Source organism: Ovis canadensis, chromosome 19, assembly GCF_042477335.2.
Source record: "Ovis canadensis isolate MfBH-ARS-UI-01 breed Bighorn chromosome 19, ARS-UI_OviCan_v2, whole genome shotgun sequence".
Classification (NCBI taxonomy): domain Eukaryota; kingdom Metazoa; phylum Chordata; class Mammalia; order Artiodactyla; family Bovidae; genus Ovis; species Ovis canadensis.
The window spans coordinates 58,514,797-58,537,432 of record NC_091263.1 but is presented as its reverse complement, the minus strand read 5'-3'; the positions used below and the strand labels follow the sequence as shown (position 1 = coordinate 58,537,432).

Below are 22,636 nucleotides of genomic sequence, written 5' to 3'. Positions count from 1 at the left end.
TTACTAGGTGTGTGTGGCTGCAGACAGCCAACCGCAATAGCTGTCACCATCACATCTTACCACAAGTTGAAAGGGACAGAATAAGAGGAGGAGTCCATGGGGTCCCTTCTTAGTGCTGTCATATCAGAACTCTGAATCTGCACCCTGCCAAAGGGGTAGTCTCTTCTGGGCTTAAGTTTATACAATTATTCCTTCCGATTTGAATTAAGACTTTACCCTATCGCAGCCACCCCACTAAGACTGATGATAACTTGTTGTGTCTCGCTGCATTTATACATTTCCTTGATGCATTAGGGTTTTCTAGCCCTTCAAATTCTCATCTGTTTCTCCGTTTTGATTTCCAGTCTGCCTCGCCTCACTCATATTTGTAACTAACCTTCTCCAACTATTTACTTTACTGCCTAATTAAATTCTGAATTATTTTCTAATTTCTCCTGTCTGGTCAGACATCGTCTCATAGATACTATTTAAATGATAGCTCCTTGGGTTCTGACTCTCTCTTCTGTTTTTGTCATAACACTAGCATCATGCTTATGACAAGTCTCAACTGTTGAATACCTATAATGCATTGCCAAAGAGATACCATTACCTCTCATCCTCAGGTGACTGCTGTGCAGTTCCTGGCTTGTGAATATCCTGTAAACTCTGTTGAATGATGAGCTGGGTGTCAAAGTCATCATCGATGTCTTCATCACTGGTGTAATTATCCATGTGGAATGCAGATTTACTTTAAAGTCAAAATGAATTAAAAATATTTTTCCAGTTGTGGAAACATATTATCAACCGATAAAAATTACAAATGAAATTCAGAAAACTAGAATAAATCATAGGATTGATAAGTGGAAAAATGCAAAATTTAGAACACAAAATATTCATTTACAAATTTTTCAAAAACTCCACAGATTCAACATAAATTAGAAATTTTCCATGAGTAACCATCTACTTAAAAACTTACTCAGGTAACACAAGTTTTCACATAAAACTTAAGTCAGTACCATTGTAACGATGAAAATGTTCATATTGTTCTATTTTAAACTTGGCTTATGAGTTTTTCTCAGTGATTATAGCATTCACTCAAAAGAATATCTTTCCTACATGCAGTGAATATTATACTAAAAATATTTTAGTAAATATTAAAAATAAACATGTTATAGGAATAAATGTGCTCTCATAATATAACATGTAACTGGAATAGTGGGGGAAAGCCCCAGTTATTTTATTAGGCAATATCTCAATGGCTTTAAAAGAACACTTCAGGTTTAACATAGAATAGGTTTGATCACATATCAAAGACGTTTTACCTTTTGTTATATCCTCTAGGACAGCATTGAAGTTTTCACCGTTAAGGATTAGCACATCAGAATTTTCATTTATATTTAGGATCTCCACTCCCCAGTAGTGACTATTCCATTAATAGCTTTACTATAAATACTTGATCATAAGACAGTCTGGCACATTCCCTTTGTTTTTTACATGTGGTTTAGCTCTGTTTGGAAACATGGTCTCTTTACTTCACTGCTGTATCCATGAAGTTTAAAAGTTGAAACATTTCATTCCTGGAATAAAATGCTTTAGCAGGAGGTTGACCGTGTGAGGTGAACTCTTCCTCTGAGGACTCATGCACATAGCCATGGCAAACCAGAATCAATTTTTCATGGAAGAGAAGCCAAACATTTTGCTCTGACTGAATTATCAAAAATGACTGTCCCTATGGTCCTGATTCACTGGGAAGCTGCACCTACATTTTCTTTGAATTACAGAGCTGCAGCCTAAAATATCCAGGGAATCTTAAAGAAGGAATTAACTCCACACAAGATAATAAAATTTTGACTATAAGTTTGTTTTGTTGAAATGTTTAAAAATGGATAATGTACACTAGTATTATGATTGCATACTAAATAATAAGAATAATAACTATTAAAAATAACACAGAGCCCACCTGGCATTTCCAATTAAATGTGAAGCAAATGCCAAGAAGCATGATACCACCTCCAGTGTGCAGGATCTCCCTCCAGTCATCTTACCACCTTTGCTTGTCAGCCTCAGTGCTTTGAGTTTCCTTTCCTTGTCACAGGGGGTACTGTGAGAAATATGGATCTGACATTTTAAGAATAAGACAGAAGGGGTTTAGTTCTGAAATTGTTTCAGCGTTTTCCCTATTTATAATTTATGTATTTTAAATGTTTGTGTATAATCACAATAGTTGAATAGAAAGTAAATTATTACTGAAGCTGATGAAATGACTTAACACTTGTGAAAAAGATAATTTTTGATATTAGTTAAAATTTTATCCAGCTAGTCTTCCCAAATCTGTTTTTCACATATATATCAAACTAAAAAAAGGAACTAAATAAAAGTTTCAAAGATTTTCCATATGACTCCAAAACACATTTCATGTTTTTCTTCACAGTTGTCTGTGATCTCAAGAATCCATCTGGAAGGCTGTACTCCAATTGAGAGTGGCGTATCATGGAGGAGAACAATGTAAGACCATTCACAAAGATCACCTAAAAGAATTACTCCAAGATACTTGTATATATTTTCAAGTAAGCAAAGGCAATATCTTTTGTAACTCGTTTCAGATGTTTTATTAAGTTGTCCAATTTAGTCATCTAATTGACAAAGCAAAGCAACCCCACGTTTGATCCAGTGTTGTGTAGGTTGGTCTGTTTTCAACAACATTGCAATGACAAAGTTAGTAGAATGTCCTGTGGTGGAAAGAGTTCCTTTACGTTCACTTGTCTTGTAAAGAGGACAGACATAGGCATTCGACTTCACGATCTTAGACTTTATAGCTTGAAAAAAAAAAGGAAATACAGTCATTTGATAAAGGGAAAACAGTCACTGGTACTAAAAGAACAACTATTTATCCTGTAATAAAATGACTAGTACTAAATCTCAGACCACAATTATGATATTTGAATATTTTAAAGTTGTTCTTTTGGCTTTTCTTTTTTCATAGTTGGCATATAACAATGGTTGTGAAACAAGGTGAGTGATTTCAATATGGTACGTGATTTTAAAGACCTGATCACTTAGCAAGTATGAAAACACTCAAGAGGACTTAGGAGATACTGGATGCTTGGGGCTGGTGCACTGAGACGACCCAGAGGGATGGTACGGGGAGGGAGGAGGGAGGGGCGTTCAGGATGGGGAACACGTGTATACCTGTGGCGGATTCATGTTGATGTATGGCAAAACCAATACAATATTGTAAAGTAATTAACCTCCAATTAAAATAAATACATTTATATTTTTAAAAAACGGAGAAACAATGGGGGAGACGCAAAAAGAGAAACACAGTTGCTTAGAGTTCTAATATAAGAAATCCATAAATTAGAAGAAATTGAAGTTACTATTAGTTTTCACCAGGTTATTACTCGGAAATATACACTAACTCACAAAAATAATCTCTACACAATTCTTGCAAAGCCAGATATGAGATATCAGGAATCTTTCTAAACTGAGGCCACATCATAGTTATAAATGAACTGCTTTAGAAATAAAAACAATAGGTTGAGTGGTAATTGGGTGATTTGTAAATGTTTTCATTTACAGTTATTTGAGAATTTAAAAAAATAGAGAGGAAGGACAAAAGAATGAGCCCTGAGGCTCATTGTTCACATTTGGTGGGAAAATGATGATGGCAAAAAGGAGGAAGCAAGTAGGTTTTACAAGGGGGCAAAGCTGGTCTACACCCTAAAGGCTTGGGTCACCTGGCTGGTTCCTAGGCCTAGGAGTTTCTTATAGCCAGAAAACTCTATTCAATAACTGGAGACTATATGTCAAACCTGTCTGTGTCTCTAAAATGTATACAAAGGCACTTCAGAATCAAAATATTGATGGGAAGCTCTAGATTTGGAGAAGTGAAGGGGAGGGGCAAAGAAAATGTTATATCCCATGTGATAAGAGCAAAAAGAGGCAAAATAATAGTCATAAAATAATAAAAATGCAACACAAAAAGGGGGAGCAATATATTTCCAATATAAAGATTAAATCAGTATTTACTATAATTGAACAAATCTAATAGGTCTGAGCAGAGACTTATTTGGAAAGCAGTTAAAAATATCTATCATTATGCTCCATACAACTCTACAAAGTTTTGTTAGAAATATATTTACTTGGTTTTATCCATATGATGGGCATCAGGTCAAACAGAAGTTTGGGGTACTGTTCAGCAAGCAATCCACTGTGAAGAGAAATTGATAGATGTTTATTAGAAGTAAAACGAAATCTGCATCTTAGAAATTGTGACTTAGACATTGGCTTTTAATACAAGAGAGGACCAGAGATATGCAGGGAAAAAATGTCAAAACAAAACCAAGTAAAAGGCAATGAAGAATTGAGAAAAACAGAAGAAAATTATGGAAAGGTAATGTGTTAAATAGTGGACAAATATCAATTACTGCCACTTTAAAAGTAATGTCCATGAGGCAGACACTATGCTGTTATATTTGACCGTCACAATACTCTTGGCCCCATTCCAATTCCTATTTCACAGATGAAGAGTGGAGACTCAGAGAGGCTGAGTACTTTTCTCACAGTAACAGTGTCAGGATTCAAACATAGAGCTATCTAGAAAATGTAGTTTATCTTTCCTATGTTACATTTCATATTTGTTTGCTTATAAGATGGAAGGAAGAAAGAAATGAAAAGATGCATACATATATGAGAAAAAGTAAGTCAAGAGAAATATCATGAGAATGAAGAAAATGAAAGAGAGAAATAATCACATGAGCTATGTGCAGCTAACTCTCCTTATTTCCCTGTCTTAGGACCATCTCTGTAGAACCACCTTCATGCTCCTTTTTTAAAAAAAATTATTTATTTTAATTGGAGGCTAATTACTTTACAATATTGTAGTGGGTTTTGCCATACATTGACATGAATCGGCCATGGGTTTACATGTGTCCCCCATCCTGAACCCCCTTCCCATCTCCCTCCCCATCCCATCCCTCAGGGTCATCGCAGTGCACCAGCCCTGACACCCTGTCTCATGCATCGAACCTGCACTGGCGATCTGTTTCACATATGATAATATTCATGTTCCAATGCTATTCTCTCAGATCATCCCACAGTCACCCTCTCCCACAGAGTCCGAAAGACTGTTCTATACATCTGTGTCTCTTTTGCTGTCTCGCATACAGGGTTATCGTTACCATCTTTCTAAATTCCATATATATGCGTTAGTATACTGTGTTGGTGTTTTTCTTTCTGGCTTACTTCACTCTGTATAATAGGCTCCAGTTTCATCTACCTCATTAGAACTGATTCAAATGTATTCTTTTTTATGGCTGAGTAATATTCCATTGTGTATATGTACCACAGCTTTCTTATCCATTCATCTGCTGATGGACATCTAGGTTGCTTCCATGTCCTGGCTATTATAAACAGTGCTGCGATGAACATTGAGGTACACGTGTCTCTTTCAGTTCTGGTTTCCTTGGTGTGTATGCCCAGCAGTGGCATTGCTGGGTCATATGGCAGTTCTATTTCCAGTTTTTTCAGGAATCTCCACACTATTCTCCATAGTGGCTGTACTAGTTTGCATTCCCACCAACAGTGTAAGAGGGTTCCCTTTTCTCCACACTCTCTCCAGCATTTATTGTTTGTAGATTTCTGGATCGCAGCCATTCTGACTGGAGTGAGACAGTACCTCATTGTGATTTTGATTTGCATTTCTCTGATAATGAGTGATGTTGACTTCATGCTCCTTCTTAAGCAACTTTCCCTTCCTTGACTTTTAACCCTTCCTTGATAGGAAAGTCTAACCCTGACTCTGGAAATAGAAGATTATGCTAAGTAATGGATTGTTAAAGAGCAGAGCTCCAAGGGAAATAATCTTTCCCTTTCTTTCTTATCTATCTGTCTGTCTACATAGACACATACACACAAACACAAATCTAAGCATTGATTAGTTTCCTATGCTGGAAATTCAGTATTTATTTATTTTGGCTATGCTACATGTCTTGTGGGATCTTAGTTCCCCAACCAGGGATTGAACCTGGGCCACTGCAGTGAAAGCACCAAGTTCTAACCACTGGACAGCCAGGGTATTCCCTCAGTATTTATTCTAAATATTTATTTATTATATCATCAAAATATAAGAAAAAGTTTTCCATTCACCAGTAGAAATGGGACCTTTACTATAACTGTAAATTATTTAAAAGTGAGGTGCTCCTACACATTACAAAACAGAAGGTAACTCATAAAACAGAAGAAGGAAAATAAATTCAACTAACTTTTCTACTGGTAAGACCATTGAAATATTAACTCAAAATTGTTCAGAACCTAAAATTACTCACTTACTAATTGCTTCAGCCTGAATAATGATTTATGGCAAGAATTCTAATATTATCTATTACTTGTCATATTCTCTAGAAGGAGCCTTTTGGCTGTGGAGGATGGCAAGGGTGAAGGGCAGCAGACAGTTTATCTCACCTATGATTTAGCTACAGCTAAAGAGTCTTTGCAGTTGAAACTACTGACCTTGTTCTGTCCCAGCGGGCTCCATCAAGATATAATCCATGGATATAAACACCATCTTCTGGTGCTTCCTTAGAGGTATCAAAAGGAATAACCTGAAGGCAGAAACAAATGCTAGTAGAGATTTCCTCCCTAGGTAAATGTCTCATTAAGAAAGTATTACCTAAATTTTCAGAACACATTCAGAGAAACTTGTCCATATAATAGCTTCTTAAACTATACTTTTTTCCTCAGTGAAATATAATTTTAAAATAATACAGTTCTTTTTAAAGTATTTTATCTGGTTTTACTGTACATCATATTGATTTCCACTAAAATAGAAAAGCAGTGTTGGATTATTTGAATTGAATATTGAGATGTATAAAAATTCTCTCATGGAGACAGCAAGGCAAATACTATATACTTTCTTCATAAATACAAAGAATGGAAAGAAGAATTATTTGCAATGGGCAATAAAAATATGAATTCTTAATGTCCTTCTTGCTTAAATACATGCCTTTGATGTAATGATATGCTCTGGAGTTTAAGGAGTTTACTGTACCTCAAATTCATATCCCAGTAAGTCAATAGGGATGGTATATTTTCTGGCATAATTCTGCATTGCTCCAGTTAAAAAGGCTTGGGTGAAAAAGAAGCCTGAGAGCCAAAACACACAAGGTTTTCCTGAATTATACCAGTCCTGTAAAGGAAAAACAAACATTATGTTCCTTTTACTTACTCAAGAATTACCTGACATACAATTACTGATTCTGGTTTCTGTGTATGCTGCCCACACTTTCCATCACAGGACTCTCTTTCCTGACACCACACATACCACCTTTATTGGCCCTCCTACCTTTTATCCCTTCCCATTACTCTTCTTGGGAAATTCAAACTAATTTTAACATTAACCTGAATAAAACAAACTTTATTTGTTGTGAAAGATTAAAATCTTTTGTAAAAAGACAAATGTAAATTATTTGAGGGCTTACTATATTACTTAATCCCACTCAAAAGCAGCCATCTTTAGAAATCCTATATATTGTCTAACTACAGCCCTCATGTGTTGGTTCCAATTCCTTGATTCTCTTAACCTCCCTGCCTCCACACCACGATTCTGGCCCCACTTTAGATATACTGGTCTTCTTTCCCAATCATGTGTACCTCTTTTTGTTTCTTCCCTTTCTCTGCTCAATACATCTATAATGATGCTGCCAGAGTACACCTCTCCATGCATGGTTTGGATGGCTCAACGTCTCATATAATACTTCAGTGATCTACTACTACCCTACCAAAGTAAAGCCTAAAATACCTCAAGTCTCCCATTCAAGATACTTCATAAGCTGGTCCCAAATTGTATTCATATATCTATCCCTTTTAGTTCCCCTTTAAATATCTGACATTCTGATCAAATGGTGGCCTCTTCTCTGCAGTTGGTAAACTTCTGCTGTTTTTTCTGTTTATCTTAAAGTGGCATGACTCATATCCCTCTATGGGATGACTCCTCCTAACATTTCAACTGAAACACCACTCTGGTGGTGGAGCTCTACCTTCTGGCGTGGGCGTGTGATTCATGCCAAGCTGATCATACTCCAGTCATAGTGACTGATTCAGGAATGGACATGTAACCCAATCAAAGCCAGAGATGTACAGACTCTTGCTGGGACTTCTGGGGAAAAAGATTCACTCTAAACAGTTTTGTGGATATGAGGCCAGAGCTTCTATTGCTATCCTGCTGCCATCAAACAAGAACATAGAGTGGAGTTAACCCACAGAGACTGAAGCCAAGCGATGAAGGGCAAGATGCCAGGATCAGGTAACTGCATTTGCACCCTAGGTCAAAAGTTGCCTGGAGTCAGTTTACTCCCTGGATTTTTCAGTTACATGAAGGAATGAATTTAATTTTTGCTTTCATCAAAAATTTTACTAAATAATCAATCCTAAATGATATACTGTCTTTCATCCTACAGGTGTCTCTAAGCCCTCTTCCTTTATTTGCAGTGTCCAAAACCATTCGTCCTTTAGACCAGCTCACATGCTACCTCATCCAAAAACCAACTGCTTTCTTATGTTAAAAAAACTCTCTCCCTTTTTTGAATTCCTGGAGCATTTTACATGTCGGTCTTTTATGACACATCCCTTACTATACTGAATTAACTTTTTCTTAGATACACAGGGTATCATCTGAGGGCTATTGGCAAACTGAAGGCAACCTGGCAACCCTGTCTAACGACAAGATGCTTTGGACAAAGTGAGTCTCAATTCACATTTGAATGAACAGATGAATCAATAAAAATGAACTTTGGCTCTGAGTAAGCAGCACACTATGGGAAGGAGTCAGCTTTGCTTCCTGGGAAGAAGAGAGCAAACCACTGCTGGAGATGTTGCAACTGTACAAGCTGCCAGATCAAGAAGAGGTAAAGACAGAGATGGAGCTCAGTAAGGGTACAAGCCAGGCAGAATGAGCACCATGCAGAGAAAGCTGTAAGAACCCAGAAAGCAAGTATATAGAACATCCCCTTGCTCACTTCAGGTCTTCATTTAGCCAAGAATGTCATGAATGTCTGGGTCAGCTACTTACATATCCATAAAATCTCTGAATTAGCTACCATTTACTGTTTAGTGCATGCCAGGAGCTAGGTGATTTACATGCATCACCTCATTTAGTCCATAATTCAGTGAGTTAGGTATTATTCCTCCCATTTTGCCAATGAGGAAATCAGGGTGCAAAAAGATGAGTATCTTCTTCAAAGTCACATACATACTAAATGTTGGATTCCAGATTTAATCTGAGATGCCAGCCAGTGTGCAAAGTACTTTAAAAAAAAAAAAAGGCACAGGCTGGAGGAAAGGAAGATAAGCAGGGTGAACAGTGAGACAGAAATGAGAAAAGGGGGTAAAAAAACTCCAGACCACTCATTTGTTTAATTTGTTAATTCTAAGAATCATTAGGAGGTGAAAAGACAGTGTCTTCAATAATTGTTACTGGGAAAACTGGACAGCTACATGTAAAAGAATGAGATTAGAACATTCTCTAACACCATACAAAAAAATAAACTCAATATGCATTAAAGACCTATATGTAAGACCACACAGTATAAAACTCCTAGAGGAAAACACAGGCAGAACACACTTACACATAAATCGCAGCAGATTTTTTTGAATCTGTCTCCTAAAGTAAAAGAAATAAAAGCAAAAATAAACAAATGGGACCTAATTAAACTTAAAAGTTTTTGCATAGCAAAGGAAGCTATCAACAAAATGAAAAGACAGCCTATTGAATGGGAGAAAATATTTGCAAATGATACGACCAATAGGAGATTAGTACCCAACATATATAAGTAGTTCATACACCTCAACATCAAACAAACAGCCCAAGTAAAGCATAGGCAGAAGAACTGAACAGACATTTTTCCGAACAGCAGATGCAGATGGTCAACAGGTACATGAAAAGATGCTCAACATCACTAATCATCACAGAAATGCAAGTTCAAAACCACAATGAGATACCACCTTGCACCTGTCAGAATGGCTATCACCAAAATGAACATAAATAACAAATGTTGGCGAAGATGTGAAGAAAAGGGAACCCTTGTACACAGTTGATGGGAATGTAAATTGATGCAGGCAGTATGGAAAACAGTATGGAGGTTTCTCAAATAACTAAAAAAGAGAACTAACATATGACCCAGAAACTCCACTCTAGGATATATATTGGGGGAAAACCCCGCTAATTTGAAAACATTCATGCACCTCAATGTTCACAGCAGCATTATTTACAATTGCTAATATGTGGAAGCAGCCTAAGTGTCCATCAATAGATAAAGAAGACAGGGTATACACATACAATGGAATCCTACTTGGCCATTAAAAAGAATAAAATTTTGTCATTTGAAGCAACAAAGATGGACTTGAAATATGTTATGCTAAATGAAATAAGTCAGACAAAGAAAGACAAATACTGTATGATATCACTTATATATGGAATCTAAAAAATATAACAAACTAAGTAAATATAGCAAAAAAAAAAAAAAGCAGACTCACAAAAATAGAGAACTAGTGGTTGCCAGTTGGGGGGGATGGGCAGCAGTATAGGGATGGACGACTGGGAAGCACAGGCTATTGGGTGCTAAGACAGGCTCAAGGATATTGGTACAACATGGAGAATAAAGCCAACATTTGGGAATAACTGTAAATGGAAAGTAACCTTCAAATTTTTTATAAAAAGAAATAAAAATAGTCCAGTGAAAAATTGATCAAGGAGATGAATAGCAATTCACAGGAGAAAATATTAATACAAATGGCAAGTACACATACAAAAAGAAGCACAGACTCACTAAAAATCAAAGAAACTCAACTTGAAACAATAAGATATGACTGATCTATCAGACTGGCAAAAATTAAAAAGGGATGTTTATGAGAAAGTCTCTCTATCCACATCTTCACAAATATGTCTGTTTTATTATTAGCTTCTATAGTAAAACTAATAGAGCTTTCATATAATAAAGGGGCAACTGAAAACTGAAAGGTCATATATATGAATTTCCAAAATGTATTCTGGGGACTCTCCCCACCAACTATCCCCATGTAAGCATCAACCACATATCCTTTACCTCTGAGTTTGGGGGTGAAGGGTTTAGAGATTTCAAAGCACTCACCTTTTCCCTGGCTTTATGAGATAAGAGATAAGAGGCACTGATTTCTATATAATGGCCAATTCTTGACTAATCCAAGCCTCAGGCTCTTTTTGTGATTTACTGTCAGCATCAAAATCATAAGACCAAGTTGTGGTCACAGAAACCACAAACAGAATCTTCAGAAATATAACTGTCACGTATTACTTGAGTTTGGGTAACATAACATTTTAATTTTCTACTTAGCACTTTCAAATACGTGTACTTCTCAATACTCTAAAACTTTGGTTAGATTACCATGAAACTACTTATCCATTTCATCTAACTCAGAGACATTCAAGTGACCATGGGCAATTTCTAGTATCTCTTCAGTCAAGCAGAAAAATGAAATGGTATGTATAAATTATATATAACTTTTAACCTGTAAAAAGTTCAACCGGGCTAGAAAATCTGTGATGTAACTTCCTAGGGGTTTAAGACTTGGGTATGAGCGTTGCGCCCATATTTCTGGAACCTTTCCAACAAGCAGACTGCCAGACAGTGCCTCCAACGCAGAATCCATCACGACCACACCCCTAATAGCTTTTTCAAGGTCCTGTAGCGTGCTGCGTATAGTTTTAATTAAGCTGCAAGGAAAGCAATTGTGTTATAATCATATATATGATAATAAATATCAATATACAGTCTATCCAGAAGAAAGAGCAGGATATCATTCATGGTTTTATGGGAGTTATTTCCCAAAATTTGGTCACCTCCCACTTCATAATGTAAGGTAATTTTAGGTGATACTTGGATGAACATTTTTCATTTTAATTATTATATATGGATTGTTAAATATAGAAAATAATATAACTTGCACATCAAAATTGCTTTCTGGGTATTATTGCTTAAGACCAGGCTAATTTAAACAGAGAATGATTTAAGGGAAAATATCAGGTAAATAATGTTACAGGTGACATGCAAATATGGGAAAAGTTATAAAGGGACAATGCAATGGTTCAAACTTTGGTAACACTGCATAAAAATCTAAAGTGTATATTCATTCATACCCTTATAAGTACTTTGCTTCCCACTTAGGCCCAAAATTCTAAGAACATCATAAATATACCTCAAGTGAGGGTTTTAGGCTATAAGCCTAAGCAACTGAGAGACAATATGCTATTATGTACAAACACGTATGGTCTTTGTATTGTTGTTGTTGTTTTGTCGCTCAATCGTGTCTGATTCTTTGTGATTTCATGGACTGTAGCCTGCCAGGCTCTTCTGTCCATGGGATCTGCCAGGGAAGAATACTGGAGTGGGTTGCCATTTCCTTCTCCAGGGGGTCGTCCTGAGCCAGGGGTCAATGTCTCCTACATTGGCAGGCAGATTCTTTACAACTGAGCCACCAGGCAAGTCTAGATATATAAGATGTGTAAGTCTAGATGTATAAGTCTTTGTATAAGAGATACTAAATTCATTAAGGTATCATAGGATTTCAATATCTTTTATTTTAAAAAGTCAATAAGTCTGGAAAGTTAAACTTGGAAATACTAGAAAATTCATAACCAAATAATTCTCCATTCCTTAAGCCAGTATTGAGCTTTAGAAAATTCAATTTAAACATTCAAAGCAAATAATCTGCTTGCTATTTTAGGGTACCTAACCAATCTAGGTTAGACTTAGGAAGAAGGTGGGCAGAAAAATGACTAAATATGTATCTACACAAAGGCTTAGATAATGGTCATTCCAGCTTTATTTCCTGAGGAGAAGAGCAATAGATGGATGAAACATTATGATTAATGAATATTTTTAACCAGTAATATTTTTAACCAGATCTCTTTTTTCATCATCATTTTTACATTAGAAAAGGTATGCTCCCTTCTGGGGCAGTATGCAACTCTGAAAAAGGAGACAAATTCTAACGAAATGGAAAGTTTTGATAATTTTTTCTTAAAATTTTGATTCAATACTGGTGTATCTTTTTATCAACTTTGGCTGGTAGCTTTCTGAATCACTGGGTGTAGAGCTCCTTACTTGTTAAATCTTTCCATTTCTTGCACTAACACAGTATTCATGCTCTCTTCATATCTCACAGGATACTTGAGCAGTGCTGATTCAATGTCAAAGTCACTTGGTAGCTAAGAGAATAAAATTTGAAGATCACATATCACTCTCAAAATGAACAGTGTCATTTGGCTATAATATCAATAATAGTTAACATTAGGCATTTACTATGTGCAAAGAATTATGCTAAGTGCTTTCCAAATATTATGTAATCCTTGCCATACAGTTTCAGGTGGCTATTATTATCTCCATTTTACAGATGAGAACATTTAAGTACAGAGAGGTGGAGTAAATGCCTGCTGCTGCTGCTGCTAAGTCACTTCAGTTGTGTCCAACTCTGTGCAACCCCATAGATGGCAGCCCACCAGGCTCCCTCGTCCCTGGGATTCTCCAGGCAAGAACACTGGAGTGGGTTACCATTTCCTTCTCCAATGCATGAAAGTGAAAAGTGAAAGGGAAGTCGCTCAGTCGTGTCCAACTCTTAGCGACCCCATGGACTGCAGCCTACCAGGCTCCTCCATCCATGGGATTTTCCAGGCAAGAGTACTGGAGTGGGGTGCCATTGCCATTAGTAAATGGCTAAAGGTACACAATTCAGAAGCAGTCTGTTTAAATCCATAGGTCTCTAACACTAAGGCCCATGCTCTTTCCTATAGGATATAGCACTGAGTAGAAGATATATATTTCTAAAAAGTTGTATAATTTTCTTTCGTAAATTGGATTTTATTTTCCATTAATACAACCAATATATCATTTCACAACTATTTTCTATTTATTTCAATAAATTATCAACAGGCTCAAAATAGCTTTGTTTATACCACTACCAAATAATTAATGTGTAAGTGTAGCAAGGTTCCAGAGCTTAGGGAGAAAGAAAGTCACTGAGTATCTGATTTTAATGAGGCATCTCAGAGATGGTTGAGAAGAAGTGATAACGAGGACTTTGGGGCTGTGACCAGGCCCCCTGACACTGGCATTTGCACTCTTAGAGGAATTTCCCTACGAGAAATTTCCCTATGAGGAACGTGCCAAACTAAAAAGTTGAGCACCCAGACTATCCCCAGGTGATGGCCCTTGGTGGTGCAAAAGAATTTCAGGTCACACTAGACGGCATCATTCAAAGCATGATACCAATTGTTGGTCAGCACACCATTCTACCCCAATTAAGTCCCATATGCCATTGCCGGGTAACTTCTTATTGGGGTCTTGTAAGAGCCACCATTTTGAGAGGACAAGAACCTTTCCCCAAAGACATAACTCACACAAGCAGAAGGGTCTGGGGGTGAGAAGCAGCAGTCCAGAGGTAGAGGCGGGAGAACGTTAGTTTGCTTTCATCCTAGGGCAGCAGGCAATGTTGCTCACTACTTGTCTCCAGTGGCCATAGCCAGACTGAAGCTTCTAGGCCTGAGTAGGCTCTACTTAAGGGTGGTATAAGGCAAGGGCACCGACTGGGAGAGGAGACTAGGCGCCATCCGTGGACTTACAAGGCAGTTAGAGCAGGGGCAGGCTGTGCTCTGTCAGAATGCCTGATGCTGAAATTCGGGGATAATTATAGTGCTCATCCTGGAGAGGAGCTGTGAAGATCTCTGCTTGGGGCTATAAAGTCCTCTTAGTAGTTCTTTATTCAATTTAAGGCAGAAAAAAGTGAGAAAAGAGAGCACCATTCCATTCTCCCAGGGCAAAGTACATGGAATGCAGTATGGGGGGAAAAGCTGTAGCTGCTAATTTAGCGCTGCTTTTACCTCCCTGTGCCTCCTCACTTCTGAAGGTCTAGATTAAACAGCATTCCATTCTTGAACCAGCAAGTTCAGACAGTTTTCCCCATTTAAAAAAAGAGTAGGTCCACCATCTTTATTTAGAAATGCTAAGAAATTCAGTAGCTCCACAACTCTACTTACTAGGAACGTAATATTTGCCAGGCATTATGCAAAGCGCTTCAAATTAATGATACCCTGAATGTTCACAAGAACCCTACACAGGTGGCACTATTATCACCACTTTTCTAGTTTGGAAACTAATGTTCAGAAAAGCTAAGTACCTCACTCAGGCATAATGTTGCTACCTGGAATTTTCAGATTGACATTTCAGTCCCATTTTGATTTATGTTATATTCCAAGTAACACATTTTAAGCTAAATATTACCTTGTTGAGAATATCTTTGGTAATTTCTAGTAGAATCTGGTCAGTGCTTCCTGAGGATCCTGTTTGTTTGGAGCCTCCTTGGGTGAGAAGCAAGGACTCAAAGAGGATTTTCGTTTGTTGAAGATCTTTGGAGATATCAACATTTTCATGTAATCCAAATATCTCCGGGTGTTGAGTAAAAGGAAGTTTCTACCAGAAAATAAATTCAACAAGCATTACAGTTTATTGGGTACGTTAATTCATAAGGTAGACATGTGCAGACCGAAAAGGGTTAAAAATCAACTAAACATCAAACAGAGGGATCAAACTTTTCCAATTCTCAGTAACTACTAGAAACAAAAACACTATTGAAAGCTGATTGTACCTAATACTTGTCTAATTCTATACATTATGGGGGACTACTTCACTACTTGCTTTTAAGAAAATCACACTTGAATCTAACCCTATTTTCAGTGATATCAGTTACCTTAATGAATTCAATGTATTCATTATAAGTGCCTTTGGGAGGGGCAAAATAGTTTCCGCTAGGAGAAAACTTATAATGAGAGTTTTCGATTATGTGTGGGTTATAGAAGTCAGCCAGCATGGTTAAGAGGAGACGTCTGTCCCAGTCATCTGTCACTCTTCCTCCATAGTTACACTCTCCAGTCAGGTAAGAGATGGCTTCAAATGGAATTGTATCATATTCATTGATAAACAGCTGAAACAAAGAAAAAAATGAAATGAGAAAAAACATATTGTATTTCACTTCATTTCCATTTTAACATGGCTTTAAATACCTATCAGTCAATCAATCAGTCACTGATCAATCTATACACATGGAAGTGGGGCTGGAAGAACTATCATCAAGGTTGTTTTAAAGCCTCGTGTTGTTAAGGCCCTTATCACAGCAAAGAGGCAGAATATACAGTATCCTGTGGTTCTCTAGTTGGATTGATATGGTTGGTACAGTGTGACAGAAATGATGGGAAAGTATTGGAATTGAACAGACTTAAGTTCAAATCCTACCTCAATGGGTAAATTCACTTCTTACCTTTGGTTTTCTCCAAAACAGGGACAATACCCACTGTACGGTGTTGCTGTGAGGATTGGAATTCATGCAGATAATGTGAGTAATGTGCCTAGTGAGCAGTCTAGTGCCTAGTCAAAGTCTGAGTGAGCAGGAACTTACAGTGGACATTTGTTCTTTTGTTTGTTTGTCGGAGGATGCTGACCATCTCATATGTCTCATGTTTCACTGTGAGTCTACAGAAACTGCAAAAACCTGCTCACTCACTTTCTCAGTCCCCTTATGGCTAAAGCCTAGCCCTGTGACCTGGGCTTGGAATCTCAGATGTAGCCATGCTGGACTGAACTGGAGTTTAGTGTGCGAAGAAGCAGGGAGAGCAAAAGATCTTTTTTGATAACATCAGAGAATGTGCAGCAGATGAAAGTCTCAGTGGCACCTATGAGAGCTGCAGTGTCTGATATTTAACAGGGGTGGAAGGAACGCTCCTACCAGACATGGTATGATTCTCGATATGACACTGGATGCCATGGCTGTCCAGCCATCTTGGTGATTCTGTGACCTACGCAATATTCCTTCAATAGATTCCTTTTCTACTGTTTTTGTTGACTGATAGAGGTAAATTGTATATTTGACTGAGAAGAAGCTAAGAGGAGAGTATAATGAGGACCTATAGAAAGCCAATGCTGAGGAGGGCACTGCCAAAAGAAAGAACTAGGGTCTTTGATAGCAACACTTTTGTTGAAAAACCCACTCCAGAATCTGTCTTTCCTCTGCAACTCTTTTTCACATGAGATAAAAAGTTTCACTATGGATTAAGCCAGTTTGAATCAGGGTTCCCATTATTTGCAGCAGAAAAACTCAGATGGAAAAACATTCTTTGTAAGCCAAAATTATAATTATTACTGCCATCCAGCCAGCTATTCGTTTTGTTGGGAGAAGTGAATAAGTTATTCTAAGCAAAGGGAATTGCCTAGGGCCTGGTACACAGTAATCTCCATCAATATTAGTCTTTCTAATTTTACCTGTAGTTGTCGAATACTGATACGTAAATCGGATTCATTAAATCCATATGGAATATTCCACCCAAGAGGACCAAATTTCTTTCGCTCCTGCACAAGGGCATGAAAAAAGCAAACTCCAAACAGCAACTTCTCCCAAGCCTTTAAGACAAAAATATGCAAGAGAAAATTCTGATCAGATTTCCATTATTAAAATGAGGGGGACTGATGACCTTTCATTGTGAGATTCTATGATTATATATCTCTACAAACTTTTATTTAGAAAGACTATGTAAAACAATCCTCACTATAAAAAATATTAATCTCACAACTTCTATATCTTGTACAAACACGTATGCATTGCCCTTAGTCTGCATTTGTACACTGACAGTTTGGAAGGCTGTGGATAGAGGCCTAAGCAGGCCTCACTGCTGTGTCCACAGAGCAAACGGCTCCCACACTGCCTCAGCACCCCCTACATCAGCCACAGATACAAACCCTGCTTAAACAGACTCCATGTTTTAAGAACCTACTATGGATCTCACCACAGCTGTCTGGGTACAAGGCCCCCAAAAGCAACAGAGCGTCTGCTTGGAGCCCTTCACCAGAGGGGACAGAGGAAAGAATGAACAAGGCCTCAAATTACCAGGGGCTTGTAATCTGGCAGGAAAACTAGCCAGGTGGGCAAGGATCACACAGAATCTGATCAGGACTGTGGCACTGAAAAGAATGAGTAATTGTGCCTTCAGGGAACAGTCTGAGGGGAAGAAGCCAGAGTGTTAACAGTAGGCGCTTTATATTAAAACAAACAAAAATCTTATGACTTAACAAAACCCTCCAAAGCTAGACAAACTGCAATAATATTATACATTATTAAAATGCAATAGTGCTGGAGAGACATGCCAAGATGGTAGAATACGAAGACCCTGAACTCATCTCCTTCCTTGATGCACCAAAGTTACCACTGCTTACAGAGCAGCTATCTATGAGAACAACCTGAGGAACAGCAGAAAAGATTTTCCACAACTGAAGACATACAGAAGCCATCATAAGATGGGTAGGAGGATCACCATACCACCTTCTCCACTCTAGTAAGTCCTCTTTCCAGCTAAAACCACAAATATCCTCCCTTTGTCCCAGAGTTACAAACAAAATTATTGCTCAGAACTGGGGTCACACAGAAAGCAACATCAAGCAGAAAGAAACGAGCTGGCTTCCAAAGAATTCGACCCTTTGTCTGCAATATCAGTCTTTTTCCAGTTCAAATAGACAAATATGATAACTATCATAGTATGCATTGTGTGTAAAGGAGAGGATGGTTTTCCCTTAGTACTGATGCTTCCTTCCATGTAGGGAAACATCAATTAATGTAACACTTCTGCATTTTCTAAGTTCTTAAACTCACTGGTAGAGAGAGGAGTACCTATCTAATGGGTAAATTTGGGAAAAGTTAAGCAAATAAGATTTGCTCGGCTTTTCCTTTTTCTTTCTTAGAGTGAGCTTCCTGATAGGAAGGAAGTTTTGCTCTGTTCCTCTGGGTAGATAAATCTGTTTCATTCTGGGTTCTGTAATATTACGTTCATTTGTTCACAGATATAAGCCAAATCTTCCAACCTAGTCTATATCAGTAATTAAGGTTATAATTTGGTTCCCATATATTTATTCTTTTTTCCTGTTTCTTAACTGGTAAGAATTTGGGTAGAGAAGAGGAGCGCTATTTATAGGAACTGCTACTCTCCTCAATACCATGTGCAAAACTGTTTTACAAACAGATACGTTGAAGAAGATAAATAAAAGAAGGCCGAGCAAGAGAGTTCCAGAAAAACATCTACTTCTGCTTTATTGACTACAGCAAAGCCTGTGATTGTGTGGATCACAACAAAATGTAGAAAATTCTTAAAGAGATGGGAACACCAGACCACCTTATGTGCCTCCTGAGAAATCTGTCTGCAAGTCAAGAAGCAACAGTTAGAACTGGACATGGAACAACAGACTGGTTCCAAATTGGGAAAGAAGTACATCAAGGCTGTATATTGTCACCCTGTTTGTTTAACTTACTTGCAGAGTACATCATGCGAAATGCCAGGCTAGATGAAGCATAAGCTAGAATCAAGATTGCTGGGAGAAATATCAATAACCTCAGATATGCAGATGACACGACCCTTATGGCAGAGAGCAAAGAAAAACTGAAGAGCCTCTTGATAAAAGCGAAAGAGGAGAGTGAAAAAGCTGGCTTGAAACTCAACATTCAAAAAACCAAGATCATGGCATTTGGCCCTATCACTTCAAGGCAAATAGATGGGAAAACAATGGAAACACTGACAGACTTTATTATTCTGGGCTCCCAAATCACTGCAGATGGTGATTGCAGCCATGAAATTAAAAGACGCTAGCTCCTTAGAAGAAAAGTTATGATCAATATAGACAGCATATTAAAAAGCAGAGACATTATTTTGCCAACAAAGTCCATCTATCTAGTCAAGGCTATGGTTTTTCCAGTAGTCATGTATGGATGTGAGAGTTGGACTATAAAGAAAGCTGAGCACTGAAGAATTGATGCTTTTGAGCTGTGGTGTTGGAGAAGACTCTTGAGAGTCACTTGGACAGCTAGGAGATCAAACCAGTCAATCCTATAGGAAATCCACCCTGAATACTCACTGGAAGGACTGGGACTGAAGCTGAAGCTCCAATTCTTTGGCCACCTGATGCAAAGAACCGACTTGTTGGAGAAGACCCTGGTGCTGAGAAAGATTGAGGGCAGGAGAATACGGGGGTGAGAGAGAATGAGTCGTTGGATGGCATCACTGTCTCAATGGTCATGAGTTTGAGCAAACTCAGCGAGAGAGTGAAGGACAGGGAAGTTTGGCATGCTGCAGTTTATGGGGTCACAAACAGTCAGACATGACTTAGTGACCAAACAACAACACTGAAGAGTGTTATTAATACGTCAAAACATTTTTTTTTTGGTGGTGGGGGTGTCTATTTTATTCTCACTGCCTTATATCTGGTACCTAACAAACATATTGTTGAAACAATAAAAAATAATGTGAAAATAGACTGCTAAAGGCACTGTTGGACTTTTGTACAAACTAAGATATATTCATTCACTCAGTTCAGTTCAGTCTCTCAGTCGTGTCCCACTCTTTGCGACCCCATGAACTGCAGCACGCCAGGCTTCCCTGTCCATCACCAACTGCCAGAATCTACCCCATCCCATGTCCATTGAGTCAGTGATGCCATCCAACCATCTCATCCTCTGTTATCCCCTTCTCTTCCTGCCTTCAATCTTTCCCAGCATCAGAGTCTTTTCCAATGAGTCAGCTCTTCACATCAGGTGGCCAGAGTATTGGAGTTTCAGCTTCAACATCAGTCCTTCCAATGAACACCCAGGACTGATCTCCTTTAGGATGGACTGGTTGAATCTCCTTGCAGTCCAAGGGACTCTCAAAGGTCTTCTCCAACACCACAGTTCAAAAGCATCAATTCTTCGGCATTCAGCTTTCTTCACAGTCCAACTCTCACATCCATACATGACCACTGGGAAAACCATAGCCTTCACTAGATGGACCTTTGTTGACAAAGTAATGTCTGCTTTTTAATATGCTGTCTAGGTTGGTCATAACTTTCCTTCCAAGGAGTAAGCATCTTTTAATTTCATGGCTGCAGTCACCATCTGCAGTGATTTTGCCCAAAAAAATAAAGTGAGCCACTGTTTCCACTGTTTCCCCATCTATTTGCCATGAAGTGATGGGACCGGATACCATGATCTTAGTTTTCTGAATGTTGAGCTGTAAGCCAACTTTTTCACTCTCCTCTTTCACGTCCATCAGGAGGTTCTTTAGTTCCTCTTCACTTTCTGCCATAAGGGTGGTGTCATCTGCATATCTGAGGTTATTGATATTTCTCCCAGCAATCTTGATTCCAGCTTGGGCTTCCTCCAGCCCAGCGTTTCTCATGATGTACTCTGCAAATAAGTTAAATAAGCAGGTTGACAATATATAGCCTTGACATACTCCTTTTCCTATTTGGTACCAGTTGTTTTTCCAAACTGTTGTTCTATGTCCAGTTCTAACTGTTGTTCCTGATCTGCATACAGGTTTCTCAAGAGGCAGGTCAGCTGGTCTGGTATTCCCATTTCCTTCAGAATTTTCCAGTTTGTCCACTCAACAAATATTTATTTGAATATCTACTACACGCAAAGCAGAACACAAACTATTGGGAATAAAATGATGAACAAGATAGGTACAATTTCTGTCTTCTTAGGAAATGGGTAAAGTTTAGTATTAAATAAAATATTTATGTTCTCATATTTTTCACTGTAAATCACATTTTAAAAGTTCCAGAGGCTGAATATTACCAGTTCTTTTCCTTCGCATCCACTGAAAAACTCAGGATCAGAAACTGGATCAGTGAGGTAAGACTGGAGGAGATTTAGCCGAAGACCAGTAGGAGGTTCATTAGTCATTTTGACTCCATTCTGTAGAATTGTTACTGGGAACTGAGACAGAATAAACAAAAAGCATTACTCTAGATAACCAACTCAACTCTTAAAAATGCATAGTGGATTAAGAGTGGGTATAAGAGAGGACTCCAAAAATATTTTTAAAACCTTGTAATGTAAAGTATTTAAGATATACAATGTAATAGTTAACCAAATAAATGTACTAAAATCCATAAGAAATAAACATACTTTTGGAGATGGGTAACTTGTGAGCCAAAGCCTAAAGGATGAGTTACAGACTTCAGGAGAAAAATCTTCACATATTTTTTCTAACATGGGCATCCAGGAGACAGCAAGGTGACAATTCTGTAGGCAAACCCAAGTTCCTTCCTCTATTGCTGCTTTAATCATTTTTGTTGCAATGGGTCCTTGTCCCTGTCCCAGTGAAATAGCTTGAAATTTATTTCCAGACATTGCTTTATCATTTGCAAACTTTAGCAGGCCTAAGAGGGCATAAAAATAAATGGTTTCACTGCTTATCTAAAATTATGAAATATGCTTTATGTTTCAGTATATACAAGTATTTAACTGTGAAGAATTCTAGTTATTACTTTTCCTTATAAATACCAAGTTTACTAAGTGATTTATAATCATCCAGGAAATAGATACTGAACAAGACGATTTATTTATAATTTCTTAAAGTTGGCAGTAGGCTTCCCTGGTGGCTCGGTTGTAAAGAGTCCACATGCCAACACAGGAGACACAGGTTTGACCCCTGGGTCAGAAGATCCCCTGGAGATCTTATTGGAACTTGCAATCCACTCCAGTATTCCTTCCTGGAAAGAGTCCATGGACAGAGGAGCCTGGCAGGCTACAGTACACTGGGTCACAAAAGGTTCGA

General features: G+C 37.9%; 2 protein-coding genes across 2 annotated transcripts in view; both read right to left on the bottom strand.

Annotated features, from left to right (window-relative positions):
* ASB14 (ankyrin repeat and SOCS box containing 14) overlaps window positions 1-717 on the bottom strand; it is a 36,373-nt gene extending 35,656 nt beyond the window's left edge. The window contains exon 1 of the mRNA XM_069560631.1: window positions 590-717. Coding sequence (XP_069416732.1) covers window positions 590-711 — 122 coding nt within the window. The 5' untranslated portion in view covers window positions 712-717. The remainder of the gene's footprint in view (window positions 1-589) is intronic.
* Window positions 718-2,564: 1,847 nt separating this feature from the next.
* The window catches only part of DNAH12 (dynein axonemal heavy chain 12), a 169,278-nt gene continuing 149,206 nt past the window's right edge, over window positions 2,565-22,636 (bottom strand). The window contains exons 64-74 of the mRNA XM_069560621.1: window positions 21,985-22,238; window positions 21,652-21,792; window positions 17,319-17,456; window positions 15,754-15,987; window positions 15,288-15,476; window positions 13,116-13,219; window positions 11,521-11,725; window positions 7,028-7,165; window positions 6,490-6,581; window positions 4,122-4,189; window positions 2,565-2,795 (exon numbers count right to left, since the gene is read on the bottom strand). Coding sequence (XP_069416722.1) covers window positions 2,605-2,795; window positions 4,122-4,189; window positions 6,490-6,581; window positions 7,028-7,165; window positions 11,521-11,725; window positions 13,116-13,219; window positions 15,288-15,476; window positions 15,754-15,987; window positions 17,319-17,456; window positions 21,652-21,792; window positions 21,985-22,238 — 1,754 coding nt within the window. The 3' untranslated portion in view covers window positions 2,565-2,604. The remainder of the gene's footprint in view (window positions 2,796-4,121; window positions 4,190-6,489; window positions 6,582-7,027; window positions 7,166-11,520; window positions 11,726-13,115; window positions 13,220-15,287; window positions 15,477-15,753; window positions 15,988-17,318; window positions 17,457-21,651; window positions 21,793-21,984; window positions 22,239-22,636) is intronic.